The 17,216-nt window shown below is 49.4% G+C and overlaps 1 protein-coding gene across 3 annotated transcripts in view; it reads right to left on the bottom strand.

The window, feature by feature from the left end:
- Nucleotides 1-10,331, bottom strand: part of LOC142493427 (zinc-regulated GTPase metalloprotein activator 1A-like) — a 73,475-nt gene extending 63,144 nt beyond the window's left edge. The window contains exons 1-3 of one of the 3 annotated variants that reach the window (XM_075597476.1): nucleotides 10,196-10,300; nucleotides 8,255-8,289; nucleotides 3,170-3,295 (exon numbers count right to left, since the gene is read on the bottom strand). In XM_075597476.1, the coding sequence (XP_075453591.1) occupies nucleotides 3,170-3,295; nucleotides 8,255-8,289; nucleotides 10,196-10,251 (217 nt within the window). In that variant the 5' untranslated portion in view covers nucleotides 10,252-10,300. Of the gene's footprint in view, nucleotides 1-3,169; nucleotides 3,296-5,502; nucleotides 5,656-8,254; nucleotides 8,290-10,195 lie in introns of those variants that run through there. The other 2 variants (XM_075597487.1, XM_075597494.1) reach the window with 2 other exon arrangements.
- Nucleotides 10,332-17,216: the final 6,885 nt, after the last annotated feature.

The raw sequence follows: 17,216 nt of genomic DNA, 5'->3' as shown, positions 1-17,216 counted from the left end.
TCACATCTCACCCATACCTCCTCACATCTCACCCGGCACTACTCACATCTCACCCGGCCCTCCTCACATCTCACCCGGCATCCTCACATCTCACCCGGCACTACTCACATCTCACCCGGCCCTCCTCACATCTCACCCGGCCCTCCTCACATCTCACCCGGCCCTCCTCACATCTCACCCGGCCCTCCTCACATCTCACCCGGCATCCTCACATCTCACCCGGCACTCCTCACATCTCACCCGGCCCTCCTCACATCTCACCCGGCATCCTCACATCTCACCCGGCCCTCCTCACATCTCACCCGGCCCTCCTCACATCTCACCCGGCCCTCCTCACATCTCACCCGGCCCTCCTCACATCTCACCCGGCACTACTCACATCTCACCCGGCACTACTCACATCTCACCCGGCCCTCCTCACATCTCACCCGGCCCTCCTCACATCTCACCCGGCCCTCCTCACATCTCACCCGGCCCTCCTCACATCTCACCCGGCCCTCCTCACATCTCACCCGGCCCTCCTCACATCTCACCCGGCACTCCTCACATCTCACCCGGCCCTCCTCACATCTCACCCGGCCCTCCTCACATCTCACCCGGCCCTCTCACATCTCACCCGGCCCTCCTCACATCTCACCCGGCCCTCCTCACATCTAACCCGGCCCTCCTCACATCTCACCCGGCACTCCTCACATCTCACCCGGCCCTCCTCACATCTCACCCGGCCCTCCTCACATCTCACCCGGCCCTCCTCACATCTCACCCGGCCCTCCTCACATCTCACCCGGCCCTCTCACATCTCACCCGGCCCCCCTCACATCTCACCCGGCCCCCCTCACATCTCACCCGGCCCCCCTCACATCTCACCCGGCCCCCCTCACATCTCACCCGGCCCCCCTCACATCTCACCCGGCCCTCCTCACATCTCACCCGGCCCTCCTCACATCTAACCCGGCCCTCCTCACATCTCACCCGGCACTCCTCACATCTCACCCGGCCCTCCTCACATCTCACCCGGCCCTCCTCACATCTCACCCGGCCCTCCTCACATCTCACCCGGCCCTCCTCACATCTCACCCGGCCCTCTCACATCTCACCCGGCCCCCCTCACATCTCACCCGGCCCCCCTCACATCTCACCCGGCCCCCCTCACATCTCACCCGGCCCCCCTCACATCTCACCCGGCCCCCCTCACATCTCACCCGGCCCTCCTCACATCTCACCCGGCCCTCCTCACATCTCACCCGGCCCCCTCACATCTCACCCGGCCAACCCGGCCCCCCTCACATCTAACCCGGCCCCCCTCACATCTAACCCGGCCCCCCTCACATCTCTCCCGACCCTCCTCACATCTCACCCGGCCCCCTCACATCTCACCGGCCAACCCGGCCCCCCTCACATCTCACCCGGCCCTCCTCACATCTCACCCGGCCCCCCTCACATCTCACCCGGCCCCCCTCACATCTCACCCGGCCCCCCTCACATCTCACCCGGCCCCCCTCACATCTCACCCGGCCCCCCTCACATCTCACCCGGCCCCCCTCACATCTCACCCGGCCCCCCTCACATCTCACCCGGCCCCCCTCACATCTCACCCGGCCCCCCTCACATCTAACCCGGCCCTCCTCACATCTAACCCGGCCCTCCTCACATCTCACCCGGCCCTCCTCACATCTCACCCGGCCCTCCTCACATCTCACCCGGCCCTCCTCACATCTCACCCAGCCCTCCTCACATCTCACCCGGCCCCCTCACATCTCACCCGGCCCCTCTCACATCTAACCCGGCCCCCCTCACATCTAACCCGGCCCCCCTCACATCTAACCCGGCCCCCTCACATCTAACCCGGCCCCCCTCGCATCTCACCCGGCCCCCCTCGCATCTCACCCGGCCCCCCTCGCATCTCACCCGGCCCCCCTCGCATCTCACCCGGCCCCCCTCGCATCTCACCCGGCCCCCCTCGCATCTCACCCGGCCCCCCTCGCATCTCACCCGGCCCCCCTCGCATCTCACCCGGCCCCCCTCGCATCTCACCCGGCCCCCCTCGCATCTCACCCGGCCCCCCTCGCATCTCACCCGGCCCCCCTCGCATCTCACCCGGCCCCCCTCGCATCTCACCCGGCCCCCCTCGCATCTCACCCGGCCCCCCTCGCATCTCACCCGGCCCCCCTCGCATCTCACCCGGCCCCCCTCGCATCTCACCCGGCCCCCCTCGCATCTCACCCGGCCCCCCTCGCATCTCACCCGGCCCCCCTCGCATCTCACCCGGCCCCCCTCGCATCTCACCCGGCCCCCCTCGCATCTCACCCGGCCCCCCTCGCATCTCACCCGGCCCCCCTCGCATCTCACCCGGCCCCCCTCGCATCTCACCCGGCTCACCTCGCATCTCACCCGGCCCCCCTCGCATCTCACCCGGCCCTCCTCACATCTCACCCGGCCCTCCTCACATCTCACCCAGCCCTCCTCACATCTCACCCGGCCCTCCTCACATCTCACCCGGCCCTCCTCACATCTCACCCAGCCCTCCTCACATCTCACCCAGCCCTCCCCCCCACCCCTCCATGCCTACCTGGGTGGACACAGGCACAGGGAGGGCTGAAAGAATAAGCCGATAGTACAATCTCTTGAATCAGAGCAGGAGCAGCACGGGGAGAGGAGCGGTGAGGTAGCAGCAGACAGGAAGGTCCTGGGCAGACTGCTAGATGGCGCACCTCCCCTGCAGCCCTGCTCTGACTCTCACTCAAGTGATTCTATTACCGGCTAATACTTTAGGCCCGCTGCTGCATACCCTCTCCCGCCGCCGCCGCATACCCTCTCCCGCCGCCGCCGCATACCCTCTCCCGCCGCCGCCGCCGCCGCATACCATCTTCCACCGCCGTGGGTTAAGCACCGGTTCGGCGAACGTCAGAAATCCTAAGAACAGGTTTGCACGAACCGGTGCGAAACGGCTGAATCCCACCACTGATTGTCACTCTCCGGGGAAGCAATGATTTTCCTATTAAGCGATTTAATGTTGGATGCACTTACTGTGTTATATTTCCTGTTATTCTAACGTATATTTTGTAGACAGCCGTGTGCATTGCTGGCACTTTTATGTTACTGCTCACGTGCCAAATACTAAAAATAGAAAGCCAATGAATATGTGATATTTGATATTCTTATTGCTTACCTAAGTAGCCTGTGATTATAGTAACCGGGATCTTACTATCCTGCTGACTAGTTGGTAAACGGTCTGTTATAGGGACCAGCTCTGGGCAGTCCTCATCTTCCTCCATGTGGGCTTCCCGCACTGCCACTGCAAACAGAAAAAGGATGAAGTGAAGCTGAACTTGTAGTTTTATTAGCTCATCGTTTTTTCATCCTACTCCCTTGTAACAGTGGCCCGCAATGTCTTGTGTCGCAGTTCCCTTAGGCTGCGCTCTTCGTGCCGGCTACGTCAGGCTGCGGTCGCTGGAAAAATCAAAATCGAGATGACTTCCAGCGATCGCGACCAAGCCGCCGCTCCGAGCTTACTATAAGCGCACGCGACGGCGGCAATGCATTTGTTTTGACGCGACGTCGCTTCACTATAAGCGCGGATTTAGGCAGGGATGGGGTTACCAGCAAAGAGCTTTGCTCACAGCTAGACAGAAATTAATCTTTTCTCCCTCCATGTGTCCACTCAAGGGAGGATCTCTAGTAGTACTGTGTAACCATGAGAGTACCCATCACTAGTGTCTTGTGACGACCAATTGTTAAAAGATTTGCCTGTTGGGAGGGGGTAGGGGGTTGTATAAGATTACATAATACAGTGTTGTAGCAGGACTTCCTCATTGCAATTGTTTCAATGTCACCTTGTGGCAAGCAGTGTCACTAGGAATATTACAAGTAGCACAGTACAGCAGCTTTCAAACAGAGCGCTCAGAAATCCATTGCAGCTGCCTGAAAACTTCCTAACGAATAACTACTAGCTTTATTCACCTTGAAAAAAAGGACAGAGGCTCATCAGGGTGCAGATGAAGGGCAGGGGAAAGCATAAAACACGCTCCGTGTTGACCACACTTACAATTCCCCTGCGTGGTTGAAATAACGTTTCTGAATGTAACTCTTTGTGGTAATGACATAGGCTTTGTGATTTCCTGTCAGTAGGGTTAGACTGTGTCCAGGGTCAGCGCTTATGCGCTGACCCGTGCTGAGGCACGCTCACGCTCGGCACTGAGCCCCTGCAGCCGCAATTAGAGCGGCTTTAGCAGGGGCTCGCTTACGCTTCCTCAAGGGAGCGCAGGGCCGGTCACGTGAGCGGTTCGCCCAATGAGGGCGAACCAGCTCCGTGACGTCACTAGCCCGCCCCCAGACACGCCCCCGGCATGCGGACCAAGGCCAGGGAAAGCACCCGCTTTCCCTCAGCCTCAGCGCGCCTCAGCACGGCTGCAGTCCTATGGACGCAGCCTAAGTAGCACCATAAACCTGTGTTCTGTATTCTGAATCAATCTGCTTTTTGGTTACAAAGTAAATGTCCACCTTAACCACTGGGATACGGATACAATTATTAGCTATGAGGAGCAATGCCTTCTATTCCTTGTGGTACATTTTTGAGCACCAATGCTCCCACAGACCCCTCTGTCCAATTCGATGAATCTCCCAGACTAAGAATACAGCTGTTGTGACAGGCTAGGGTAACCAGGCTTTCTAATAAAGGTTAAGCCCTATGGTTGCCGTTGGTTCCCGGACAGCTATCTAGCACTATAAGCCAGGGGGCAGATATCTTGGCATGAAAAGTTAAAGTGTCCCTGCTTTTCCACTTTCCCAGTATCCCAGACTCATGAAACTTGCTGTAAGTTTTAGGTGGGATATTTGGGTAAAAATGCAATTATTTTATTTGCAGGAGTTTGGGGTCCGGAGCTACCGGTAGTACCTTCATTCTACCCGGCGTGCAGGCACCATTTGCTGGTACGCATAATCCTCTGACGTCAGATGGGGACAAGCCCCTCTTTCTATTGGCCAACGGGGAGGAATTCCCACGCTCCAATTGGCTGCTCCTTCCCCCTCCATTCTGGGGATAGCCCAGCGGAGTGTATGTAAGGTGCTGACCAAGAGAGGGAGCAAGACCATCCAAGCCAACCAATGAGGTGAGTAGTTGAAGCTACGGCGGGCTTTTCAAAGTTGTTCTGTTCAAAATAACAGAGCGACCGGCTTCGTTTGGAAGTCTCGCAGAGACTAAGTCCTGTCTTTTGCGCCCAAGTTCTCAGAATCGAACAGAGCGGTCACGGCTAGGAATTTAAGCCGAAAAGAGGACCAGGAGAACCGGGGGTATAGCCCAGTTAGGGTAAGCTCAACCAAGCGGGCGCCCTGCACCTAGGAAAGCCTAGACTTTTCTCCCAGACCCCCAGTAAGTGTATTTTTAACTGTTCTTTGTGTATTTCTTCTTGTACGTGGGTTTACCAAAATAAACGCAATTTGTTTTTACTATCTTATTCTGCCTAATGAATGATCCTGGTAATATATAAATGGTGTATAAAGTACCTGGTCTCCCGTGACAGCTGTTCTACACAGAGATTACTTGGTTGTAGAATAAAATAAATATACTGTATCCTTTTTCAAGATGGCTGCAGTGTAGCTTGCTGCAGGAGAAACAAATCAATAAGTTCCTGACTGTCTCACCAACACCATCTGGTCAGCAACCAGTTTTCACACTGAGGAGTATACAATTTTGGAGAGGCGTTATCACCCACACCATAGTACGCAGAAGCTATTTCGCCTCAAAATACCATAGCGTGCACAGAAGCTACATCCCTTTTGCCTCAAATAACACTTTTGCCTTGAAACATAGCGGGAGGGGAACCACCTACAATCAGGTGCTATTTATAGTGCTAAATACTCAGTCCATATTGAAGATAAAATTGCAATATTGAGCTGCAGTTACAGGAAGGAAAATGTATCATAAGGATGCATGACACAAAATAGCAGAAGTTGGGGGGGGGGGGGGGGAGGAAGCAAGGTGTGTTTGCACAGATTCTAGTCACAAAAACATTTCTCGTGCCAACCAGGCACTCCCAGGTTTGTGGTCTAGTGACTCTAGTCAATGATTTCTCTTCAAGGTGGTAATGCGACAACAAAGTAGATACTTGGTTTTACTTTGTAGTGCTCCCATCAAATGTAATTAGTTCTGCATCTGAGGGAGCGATGTGGAAACTCCTCTAGTCTTGACTTAACCCACTTCTCACCATTCCACCTCTCACGCCAGACCACTCCCTACAGATTTCCATCAAGGCCTTTTTTTTTTTGATCTCACGGTTATTTGCATTATCGTAAAAAAGAAGAAATCTAATTGGTCACCGTACCTGTAGGGGCGAATACACTTGATTTAAACCAAACTTCGGAAATTCCATCCTACTAACATGAACATGTATTTCTTTTCGGAAACATTCGACTAGTATGCAAAAGTTGCCCTTTTCTGGCAAAAATAAAGCACTCTGATACATATTAAAAGCTCTCTCATATATCTATATACCAAGTATGACTAAGTATCGCAGGTAAAATAAAAAAGGCTGAGCGTTCGTCCCATATGGGACCTGAAACGTTGTTCCTCCACTGTTTTGGCTGCCACATTAAAGCTGCAGTTCAGTCAATATCCTGCATGTGTGTTTTTTTTAATAAATAAGTTCTGTAGTAAGAAAAAATACTTTTAGCATTTTCTGTTTTTAAAAAAACAACTTTGAAAGACCAATTTTCTTGTATTCTATATTAACAAGCATTTGCTAAGGCACTGCCCCTTCATGTCCTGTCACAAGCCCTGGCACACCCCTTTGTCAGCCCTCCCCTCCCTCTAGCACATGTCAGTGCAGGAGTGCTCATGAATATTCATGAGCTTCCACTGACTGACAGAAGCAAATAAAAACATATGCCAGCTCTAATTATGTCACCAAATTTCGCCTATCAATACATGGAGAACGAATTGACTGGCAGCTATACAGTTCTTTAGGTAATTAGAGATTGCACACATGAAACTATTGAAGTAAAAAAAAAAAAAAAAAAAAAAAAAAAAAGACTGAACTGCAGCTTTAAATGGAGAATTTCATTATGAACCTGTAAGTAGATCTCAGCTTTGTGCCTCTGTCTTAGAGGAGACCTGCACTTTGAAGAAATTGTTTGTCTATGTTGTGTTGGCTGCACAAGCAGGATTCTCCTCGCGTGAGGTTGTTTCCCTAAACTTTTGGATTGTACTAAATATACAAACCTACACTTTCCTTCCTTTCTAAAAAATAAAAAATAAATAAAACTAGATTTTTTTCTTTGAAAAGGAGCACACTGTTGCATTGGCAGACACATAAAATAAACCCTTTGAACACCCTTATGCTGTTCCAAGAAGTGCAATAAGAGATAGCTCATACCCGCTGCCCGTGCGGTTCTCTGGAAGAGCAGGCCTGTACGTGCTGCTCTCCGTAGCTTTGATTTGAACAGGGCATCGGGGAGAGGAATAGAGACGTACGTGACTCTGGTACCAAGCAGTTTGTGTCCTGGTCTCTGACAAAGCAGAAAATAAGGTGCAATCTCAGATGACACAATGACAGATGTAATCCATGGGCTAGTAGTGAATAGCAGATCAATGCACTGCTTCCCTCACTGGTACTTTAGTGGTTAAAACGAAGTGACTGGATTAGACAAATATAAGTATTTCAATGGCACGTGTAAACGTTTATGCAGGAAACTCACACAGAAATGTACTGTGGGTTTTACTGCTCTTTTCTCGGCCTTACCCGGTCGGGTCATTGTTAACCTGCAGGGATCTATACAATCTGGATTCTGCGATCAACGTGTTAGAGCAGGGGGTGCGCCAACTGGGGCACGCCGGTTACAGAGGCTCCGCGCTCTGCCCCAAGGCATTTAAATTAAATGCCGGGGAACCACGCAAGGCCTCTGTGACTCACTTACTTTGATTCAACCGGCTTCGGGCAACGCAGCGTCATGGCAATGCGGCGTGAGGTCACGTGACGTCACATGGTATCAAATTGCCATGTCAATGTGGCGTCAAATGACGCCACGGGGTCACATGACCGCGCAGCGTAATTTGACGCTTGATATAAGGTGAAGTGGGGCGCGAGCAGTGGAGGAGAGCAGGAAGGGGGCGCTGGGCAAAACGTTTGCGCACTTCGACCAAACAGTCTTAACAATTATCATCTCTCCATGGGACAGATTGATTAATCGTCGGGTGGGTTTGCGCATCCGATTCGGAATTATCTCCCATTGACTTGAGTAGACTTTCAGGTACTCTAACCTCCACTGGCGTTTGGAGAATGTGCCCCGCAGTCCCTGTTGCAACAAAAATGATTACAAAATACAGTTAGTGCAAATTTGAAAAGACTCGCAAGGACTTTTAATTTTGTTTGTTTTTTTAGATCAACAGGAAGCTTCATATAGTGATTGTAAAAAAAGTGATTAGGAATTGTTCTGGAGAGACAGCGGGAATGTCCATAGTTTCTCTTCTATATTTCCTTTTTAAAGCTTAATTATGTATTGTAATTTAGATATACATTAGATATACACACACACACACACACACACACACAGTCCAGAAAACCAGGCACTCACATGTGTGTAGATACAGGTGGTACTAGGGTACAAACCGTACAGGTGTCAGCAAGGCTGCACATCTGATAGAAATCATAGAAGAAAACAGGACAGGCACTCCAAACTCCAAAAGGTGAAATGTATTCCTCAGCGTTTCGGCTCCCAATGGAGTCTTTATCAAGAGCTCTTGATAAAGGCCCCTTTGGGATCCGAAACGTTGAGGAATACATTTCACTTGTGGATACACACACACAGTGTCAATTGGGGAACCCTCCGGGGCTGACCCGTGCGTTTACTTAGTGCGGAAATGCCGCAGTTCAGTGCTAGGGAAGACCCCAGTCCGAATCCTGCAAGCAAATAAATATGGACAATGGGTGAGATTGTAGCTCTAACTCCTTTAGTGCCACCTTTATACATGCTCTCCCATTCAGATTGTGGCCAGCGCTCCATCAGGATCTGCAGTAAAAAGGACCCCAAGAAGGGACAATGTACAGTGTTCTTCAAGGTGCCACAAAATAAGGCACCAAAGGGGTTAAACCCGATCTGATTTTTTTAAGGAATCCTTCACAAAATGTAAACCTCTTAGGTCGGTCTTATGCGACACTACATCTTTAATGGGGCAGTCTAACCCATGGAGCTCAGGGAGGGGTACGCAGTACTGGAGTGCTTTTCAGCAACCACATGATCCCAACATTAACGCGGGGATGTGAACGGAAGAGAGGGATCCTCTTCTTCCGTGCATATCATGTTCCCGAGATCTCATCTGGAAAGCAGGCAAAAAAAGCATGATGTACACTGTATGTCATAACAGCCCAGGATGTACAGCGCATATCATAAGGGCACCCAAGAAGTGAAATGGTGAAGGATGCCTAGCTAGAAAAATCTGACACCTGTAAGGCTCTTTAAATCACTTGTTAAAGTTATTATGTATATATGATGAGCTGAGACTTGGAGGGGTTTGATTTCCCTTTTGTGTGATGTCACTGTGAGTTTCACACACGGTTGCACAGTCCGAGCCCCTTCTCTCCTCCGCTGAGGACAGGATGAGCAATGGCTAGATAAAACATAGTTTAATAGACACGTCCCCGTTCAGAGTCCCCTAACAAAATTAATTTCCCCATATACAAAAGAAGACAAATCTTTGCAATCGACATGGTTAGATTAGTTTAAGGAATTAGCCATTAGATAGCCCCATTGTTTATAAAATGATGTGTTGGGGAGAAGGGGGGTTGCTGGCTGCATTCTTCATTATATATATATTTTATTATTTTTTTTTTATTTTTTTTTAAAGGAGCTGGAAAACATTAAAAATACAACAATCTGCACGTGTATACAAAGGAAACAGTGTTACAAGTTATACTGCCAAAGGGTAAGCAAGGATACTGGGTCATTACCAGATGATCTCTAGTGTGCTATACAAAAGGTGTTATTTACTAAAGTCTTCCAGCTGCAAAACTGGGGCAAAGTCCGTGAAAAATAATTGCACCAGATTTTGTTAAAGGGGAAAAACTCCCATTGCTTTCAATGGGTTTCCTTGGATGAATATGGCTGTTTTGTTTTGTTTTTTGCCCTCCTTTTGCAGCCGGGAGACTGTACTGTAGTAAATAGACCCTATGCTGTGTAAGTTCCCCTGTCACTGTTTACATACATCACCCCAGTCTCAGTGCTGCTGCAGGACGTAGCGATCACAGCTCCACAGCCCATGTGCAGCAGTCACAGCAGCAACCTCTTCTTCCTGTATCAGTGCTGCAAGAAACAGCTTCCCCCCTGCAACAGCGTCTGCTGGCAGGATGCACAGCACAAACAAAACATGTCATCTACTGATCACGCCTTATTACAGGAGACCTATACTATTGCACGCCTTATTACAGGAGACCTATACTATTGCACGCCTTATTACAGGAGACCTATACTATTGCACGCCTTATTACAGGAGACTTATACTATTGCACGCCTTATTACAGGAGACCTATACTATTACACTTATCAACAGGCTGCAAGTAACATTTAAAGAACTGTAAGCAGCACTTTGCAAAAAGGTTTCATTCTCCTATGCGTTGCTAGCCCCTCTGGCAGTGAAATTGTTCAACACCCCCCACCCTGCTTATTGAAGAACTTTTAGGTATGTGTTATATATTTACAATGGTAGTCACTGCCAATCGGAAAGGTAAAATTAATATGAATATCGGTGTTGCATGCAAACTGTAGTTGGTCTCGTTTTGCCATTTCATAAAACAGAAAAGAGGGTTGTCTGAGTATTAGCAGGATTACAAATAAGAAAACACAGATTCAATAATAGGGGTTTCATTCTAGTTTTTAATGATGTCGTCCTGCAGAAGAGTAAAAATATAGCAACAGTGATATGTTTTATGCAGGGGTGCGCAAAGTGGGAGGCGCGAGATTCGCTGCGGGGGCGCAGGGATTACAGAGGCCCCGCGCGCTTCCCGAAGGCACTTAAATTAATGCCGGGGGAGCTGCAAGACCTCTGTAAACCTTACTTACCTTGATTCAGGTGCTCCTGGTGACGTGTCGCCATGGCAATGCAACATCACGTTGTCATGACGCCAGGACATCTGAATCAAGGTAAGAGGGGGAAAGCCAGCAGGGGGGCGCAGAGGAAAAAGATTGCGCCCCCCACTGTTTTCTAGCACAGACGTACACAGCACAGCACCCCCTAAACAAGAAGGCTACCGGTGCTGCTACCTGTTGGTTCACAGAGGACCTAAACCTCCGCCACTGGGAGCCCGGGGTGATATAATAACAGTCTCGGTGCAGCGTCTCCACCTGAGAGGGATCCCAACGTAGTGGGAGGAGCTCCTCACAGGAACCAATAATAATAATACACAGGTGATAATGATAACTTTTACTGTAACACATGTATAGCTTAACGGCTTTACTAATTGCTAATACGATACCACTACCCGTCAAGCCTCGCAGGGCCATAACTCACCACCGTGTCCTTAGTGTCCCGCACCCATCCCCATGTGTGTGACAGCGCTGCCCTTCTTATGATAAATGCACTGTTGGTGCATGTGGTGTAATTAAGGTACCTGCTGAGTGCTCGAGCACCCGGGCGCCGACTGACAACCAGAAGGAATCCGCTGATCCAGCGATGGAGTCCGCCTCCGCGTGGGGTGGTATCCGGCTGGCGTGTCCCACACAAAGATAGTCTCTATGATGCAGGTGTCTGGTCCCAGGCCACCTGTAATCAGGATACAGCTGTGTCCCTAACTATGGGTCTGTCCCTGCAGCAACCACAAACTACACAAGGGAGTGGGGGCCTAACTGGGGCCTATTGGGGGGTACTCTGGCCTAGTACAGTGGTCACAGACCCCTGCACACATACATCCTACCCTGATGGTGTCCCAGCTCTGACTCCAGTGCTTCTCAGCGCGCCAAATGTATCAATCTCCTTGCAGGAGAAGTTGCAACTTTATTGGCCCTCGCGCAACACATGATAGTACTCCCCAAAGCCTTCTGGGAACTGTAGTTCTCTGGCAACAGCTCTGCATAGGTTGGCCGCCCTGTAGCATCCTCTGCGCATGCGCAAAGCCTCAGATGGCTGCCGCAACTGGGACATTACTGCATGTGCAAAACATAGTCACGCAAACGCTCGCTCACCAACATGGCGGCGCCCTGCAAAGGAAGCTGCCGGAGCCTCCGGCGATTCCATCGCCACCACCCACTGCCGCAGCCCCCGCCCCCACCGGCAGAAGCCACACCACCACCGCTGGGCATCTGGAGGCTTGGTGAAGAGGTATGGGGAAGGCTGGAAGCCCAGAGTGGGACCCTGGCTACACAAACATAAAACAAAACACTTAAATGAATACAGACATAAACTCCATAGTAAACGACCCCATCAATATATTTAATTTATACATTGGGACTACTGATTTCCTGGCCTTATAACACTGTAAGTCCCATTTAGTAAGTGGGCAGTGTCAGCAGTAGACTATGCTGGATATGTTACATTGTTCAGTGTACATGTTCAATAAAGTTAGTGCTATTGAAAGGCGGGGGGGGGTCTATGATAGTATGTAGGCCATCTTACTAGCCACTCCCCAGGGAGGAAGGGGGGTGTCTCCTCTATAAATTAGAGCAGCGGTGCGCAAACTGGGGGGCGCGAGAATTTGCTGGGGGGGCGCGGGCTGTTACAGAGGCCCCGCGCTCTTCCCCCAGACATTTAATTTAATGCTGGGGGAGGCGTGAGGCCTCTGTAACCTCACTTACCAACTGGCAGCCAGGTCTTCGGCGACACATCGCCATGGCAACACACGTCAAATGACGCAGTGGGTGACCCGCGACATCATTTTAAGCTGTACCTTCGGGGGAGGGAGGGCGCGAACGCTGCGGCTCCCAGGAAGGGGGCCGCCGCTGAAAAAGTTTGCGCAGCGCTGAATTAGAGTAAGGGTTAGTGGGTGTAGGAGTTCTGGGATATACTTCAGCGTGTGCAGACACAGAAGAGAGTCTCTCCCCAGAGGGAGCAGGCTGAGGCCTTGCCCCATGAGGGAGTAAGGTATCTACAAAGAGAGAGATAGTCAAGGCCTAATGTCTGGGTGCTGCAGGATGGACTGTGACCTGCATATATCAATATGCATGTACCAATAAACCCAGTTATACCCTATCTGGAGTTATGATTGACTTGTCCACAAGAAGTGTCCCTGAGGTTCATCCTGAAAGCCTCAGGATCCTCTTTGACTAGAGGCGCTGTCACCTAAAAAAACACCGTGAGCCTGTCCTGATGTCCTCCCCACAACATCGCGGAGATCTCCTGTTTAGCACTCGGTATGAGCCAGCAGCCACAGATTACAGCAGTAGTTACACCATCTCACTTAGGGTGGGGGTAGGGGGGCTACAATTACATAATTCAAAACATATTTCCTGTACAGTATATTTATCAGCGAACGCGAAAACACTAAATAGCAAAGCATTACATCACAACCGTAAAAGAAACATGTTATCTAAAATAAACAAAACAAACAAATAGAGATACGTTAGGCCAGGGCAGGACTAATACATTGCTAAATTTATAGTAAATTAAGTACTGCAGTCTAGCTCTCCTACGGACACAGGCATGTATAAGTCCCAAGGATCCCAAACACCTCACCTCATGCAGCCCATACTAATATAACCAATCTCACGCGGACGCATTTTCCAGACGGCCAATCAGAAATGAGGGGGGAGGCCTGCTAATCAGCAAAGACCATAGGAGGGGGGTTAAGAGATGCCCCTCTTCCTCCCGCTAAATGCACTGGAGACATTAAGTTAAATGTTATAATGTATAACTTCTAAATCCTTCAAAGCATTTGGTCACCATGGGAACATTCAAAGTTTAAAATGTGTGTATGTATGTATATGTATATATATATATGTGTGTGTTGTAGCACCTGTACCCCCCCCCCCCCCCCCCCTCGCCCCTATGGGAGATGTGGCAGCTACATGGGTGTTCTCTGATGCTGTTAGCTCACCTGCAGTCTTACAGGAGGTCTGAGGGCTCCGCTGGTGGTATATGGGAGCAGCAACAGGACAGGCTTTTCCTCCTTATAGTGCAGCGCCTCCATCCCATGAGGATCCTGGCAGAGGTAGAATGGTAGCCACAGGCAACTCTCTTCTCCAAATAACACACAGTATTGTTGGTACAACTGGATCTTTATCACCCTCCACAATCTCTGGAGCAGACCCAAGGGACTTGAGGCCCCAATAGTCCCTTCTTAACTCCCTCACCCCCTGACAGGGCAAATGGAATCACTCCCACTTCTCTGAGGGAGGTAGGGAAGACACAAACCAACAACCACACACAATTTGGTGGCGTGCCAGCTTTTATACCCGGGGGAAGGGCTTCTAACCCTGCCCCATAACAGGGCAAACCAGGTACTGACAGACATCACACCATCTGCATGTGACTCAGTCAGTACCCTCCCCAGGTATGGCACTCCAACTGCCGGTTAGGCCTGCCCCTGTATATGTCAACAATGTACCCATCCAGGCTGCAAATGCAGGCTAGGCCCAGTGCAGGAGTTTAACCCCAACACTGCCTGTTCCTATCAGGACATAGTGTTGAGGCCAGTGGAAAGGCTATAGCCAGGGACACTAGGCTACATATATCATCCCTTGAGAGCCCTTATTACGACACCTGGACATTACAGCAACAAAGACTGGCACCATTATGGGCCTTATGATCACTACACAAGGGGTCACATACTCATGATATCAGGAGGCCCACGGCCACGATTAAAAAATATACTTCTGTCAGCATATCTTCTATTTACATATCGTTCACCTTCATTTAACCTATTAACCCTTTCACGTTGCTCTACAGTACGCTGCTGGTCCCTATGGCATGAGAACAGTTAGACGTATCACTGCTATCAGTTTCACCTTTTACATTCAAACATAAGCCGCTTTGCTGCTGATACTTGGATAGAGTATACTGTAAAACATACAGTACCCACACAAATTAAGTATTACATTGAAGCACTGGCTCAATAGGTATGCTAACAATGCTAAATACCCCCAAATATTGAAAATGTTGCTGAAAACAAATTGCACTAAATTGACCTACTAAAGCTGTCTATTTGCCGTAGTTAGACCGTCTGTGTTATTAGTCAGCTTATGCCATCTGTCTTTTTAAGCAGTGGCTCAGCTGTCGGTCCATGCAACTTGCCTAATAACTCGATCCATAGTAAGGACCAACATCTTTATTTCTAATTAGGTGCTTTACCAATGGCCTGTGCTACTACTCCCCTTTAATTAGAACCCTTTGTAATACTTCACTTAGTCATACTATTTACGTTAAAATCACTTTTTGGCCCACCGCCATGCCATGTTCCACTTGTTGGGTTCTAAATGGAGTTGACAGAGAGTGACACCACTCAGCAAGTTTAAACAGAATACACAAAAACACAGCGCACAACGCTCATAGTGTATTAAAAGAGATATTATTCATAATAAACAGTACAAATAAGTAATGTGCGTACATCAAAGAGAAAATAAACAGGCATGTCAGGGGTTAAATGTTAGACAATATGAGAGAAATGCTGCACACCTCAAAAAGAAAAATAATGATACAGTTACCGGTGCTCCAGTGTTTGCACGAAAGCCTGCGATCAGTCCTGAACAGATGAACAAAGGAACATAGGGCACACCGGGTTTAGCAAATCAGACTCATTTATTGAGCCAACACAACACAACACGTGTTGGCTCAATAAATGAGTTTGATTTGCTAAACCCGTTGTGCCCTATGTTCCTTTGTTCAGGGGTTAAATGTTACCCATGCGCCAGACAAATCGCCAGATAAGATGTCATCAGTAGTAGTAGGAGCAGTATCCTTTCTCTGGATCTTTCAGCCACAAGCCAGAGTGTGTAAATCCCGGATCGTCCCACTCTTATAGATGGAAAGTCCAGCAGATTCGTGGTAGACAAGGATGATAACCGTCGTAGCAGATAAAAACTCTTGCAATAGCTGGGTACACACTCACAGCCCTCCGATCCTCTACTTCCGGGTCTGTGACGTCACTGGATAGCGACACCGCAACTAGCGTCACGATCACTTCTCCAGTAGATGAGTTTTGGCCCGCAATAGTAGGATGAATAGTTCAATGGAAAATAGCACATAGAACCTTTCCAACTATTCATCCTACTATTGCGGGCCAAAACTCATCTACTGGAGAAGTGATCGTGACGCTAGTTGCGGTGTCGCTATCCAGTGACGTCACAGACCCGGAAGTAGAGGATCGGAGGGCTGTGAGTGTGTACCCAGCTATTGCAAGAGTTTTTACCTGCTACGACGGTTATCATCCTTGTCTACCACGAATCTGCTGGACTTTCCATCTATAAGAGTGGGACGATCCGGGATTTACACACTCTGGCTTGTGGCTGAGAGATCCAGAGACAGGATACTGCTCCTACTACTACTGATGACATGTTATCTGGCGATTTGTCTGGCGCATGGGTAACATTTAACCCCTGACATGCCTGTTTATTTTCTCTTTGATGTACGCACATTACTTATTTGTACTGTTTATTATGAATAATATCTCTTTTAATACACTATGAGCGTTGTGCGCTGTGTTTTTGTGTATTTTGTTTAAACGTTTAGGGGGTGTTTTGAGCCATCCCTGGTCTCACAGCTGCAGACGCTCCTTTTCCAGTGTCCACAAGGTCACGTATTGATTATATTATCACTGTTTATCACCTCACGTTTGTGATTTGAATGTTGTTGCGCACTTTACTTCACTTCTTCTCACTCATAGCAAGTACTGCCTTCCAGTGAGCGAGACTACAAAATACCCGCAGGCACAATTACCAAACACAACTATTCTAATACAATTCCCCACATTTGTAAGAGAATCATTCATGGTTATTTTGAGGGTTCAATATGAGCTTGCAGGTGTCCTGTATGTTTTACAAATCTTTTTCAGCTGGCCTTAGCTGATTGGAAGGTGGCTCTTCCTATCTTGTTGAAGCTCACCCCCTCCCACATTTAAATGGTTAAAAGCTCACTCGATAGCATCTCCCATTCTTAGGGGAACTTGCTTGCTTGCAGTATGATTGTGACAAATCTAATACAGAGTGCTTTTCCTGGTAATGTACAGGTTAATAAAAGCTTCAATCAGATTTAGAACTATGCAACTAATTTTGACAGATTTATTATAAATCATTCTTCCTGG

The sequence above is a fragment of the Ascaphus truei genome, chromosome 1, assembly GCF_040206685.1.
Source record: "Ascaphus truei isolate aAscTru1 chromosome 1, aAscTru1.hap1, whole genome shotgun sequence".
Classification (NCBI taxonomy): Eukaryota; Metazoa; Chordata; class Amphibia; order Anura; family Ascaphidae; genus Ascaphus; species Ascaphus truei.
Note: the sequence above shows the minus strand (reverse complement) of the source record. Positions and strands in the feature narration are given on the sequence as shown.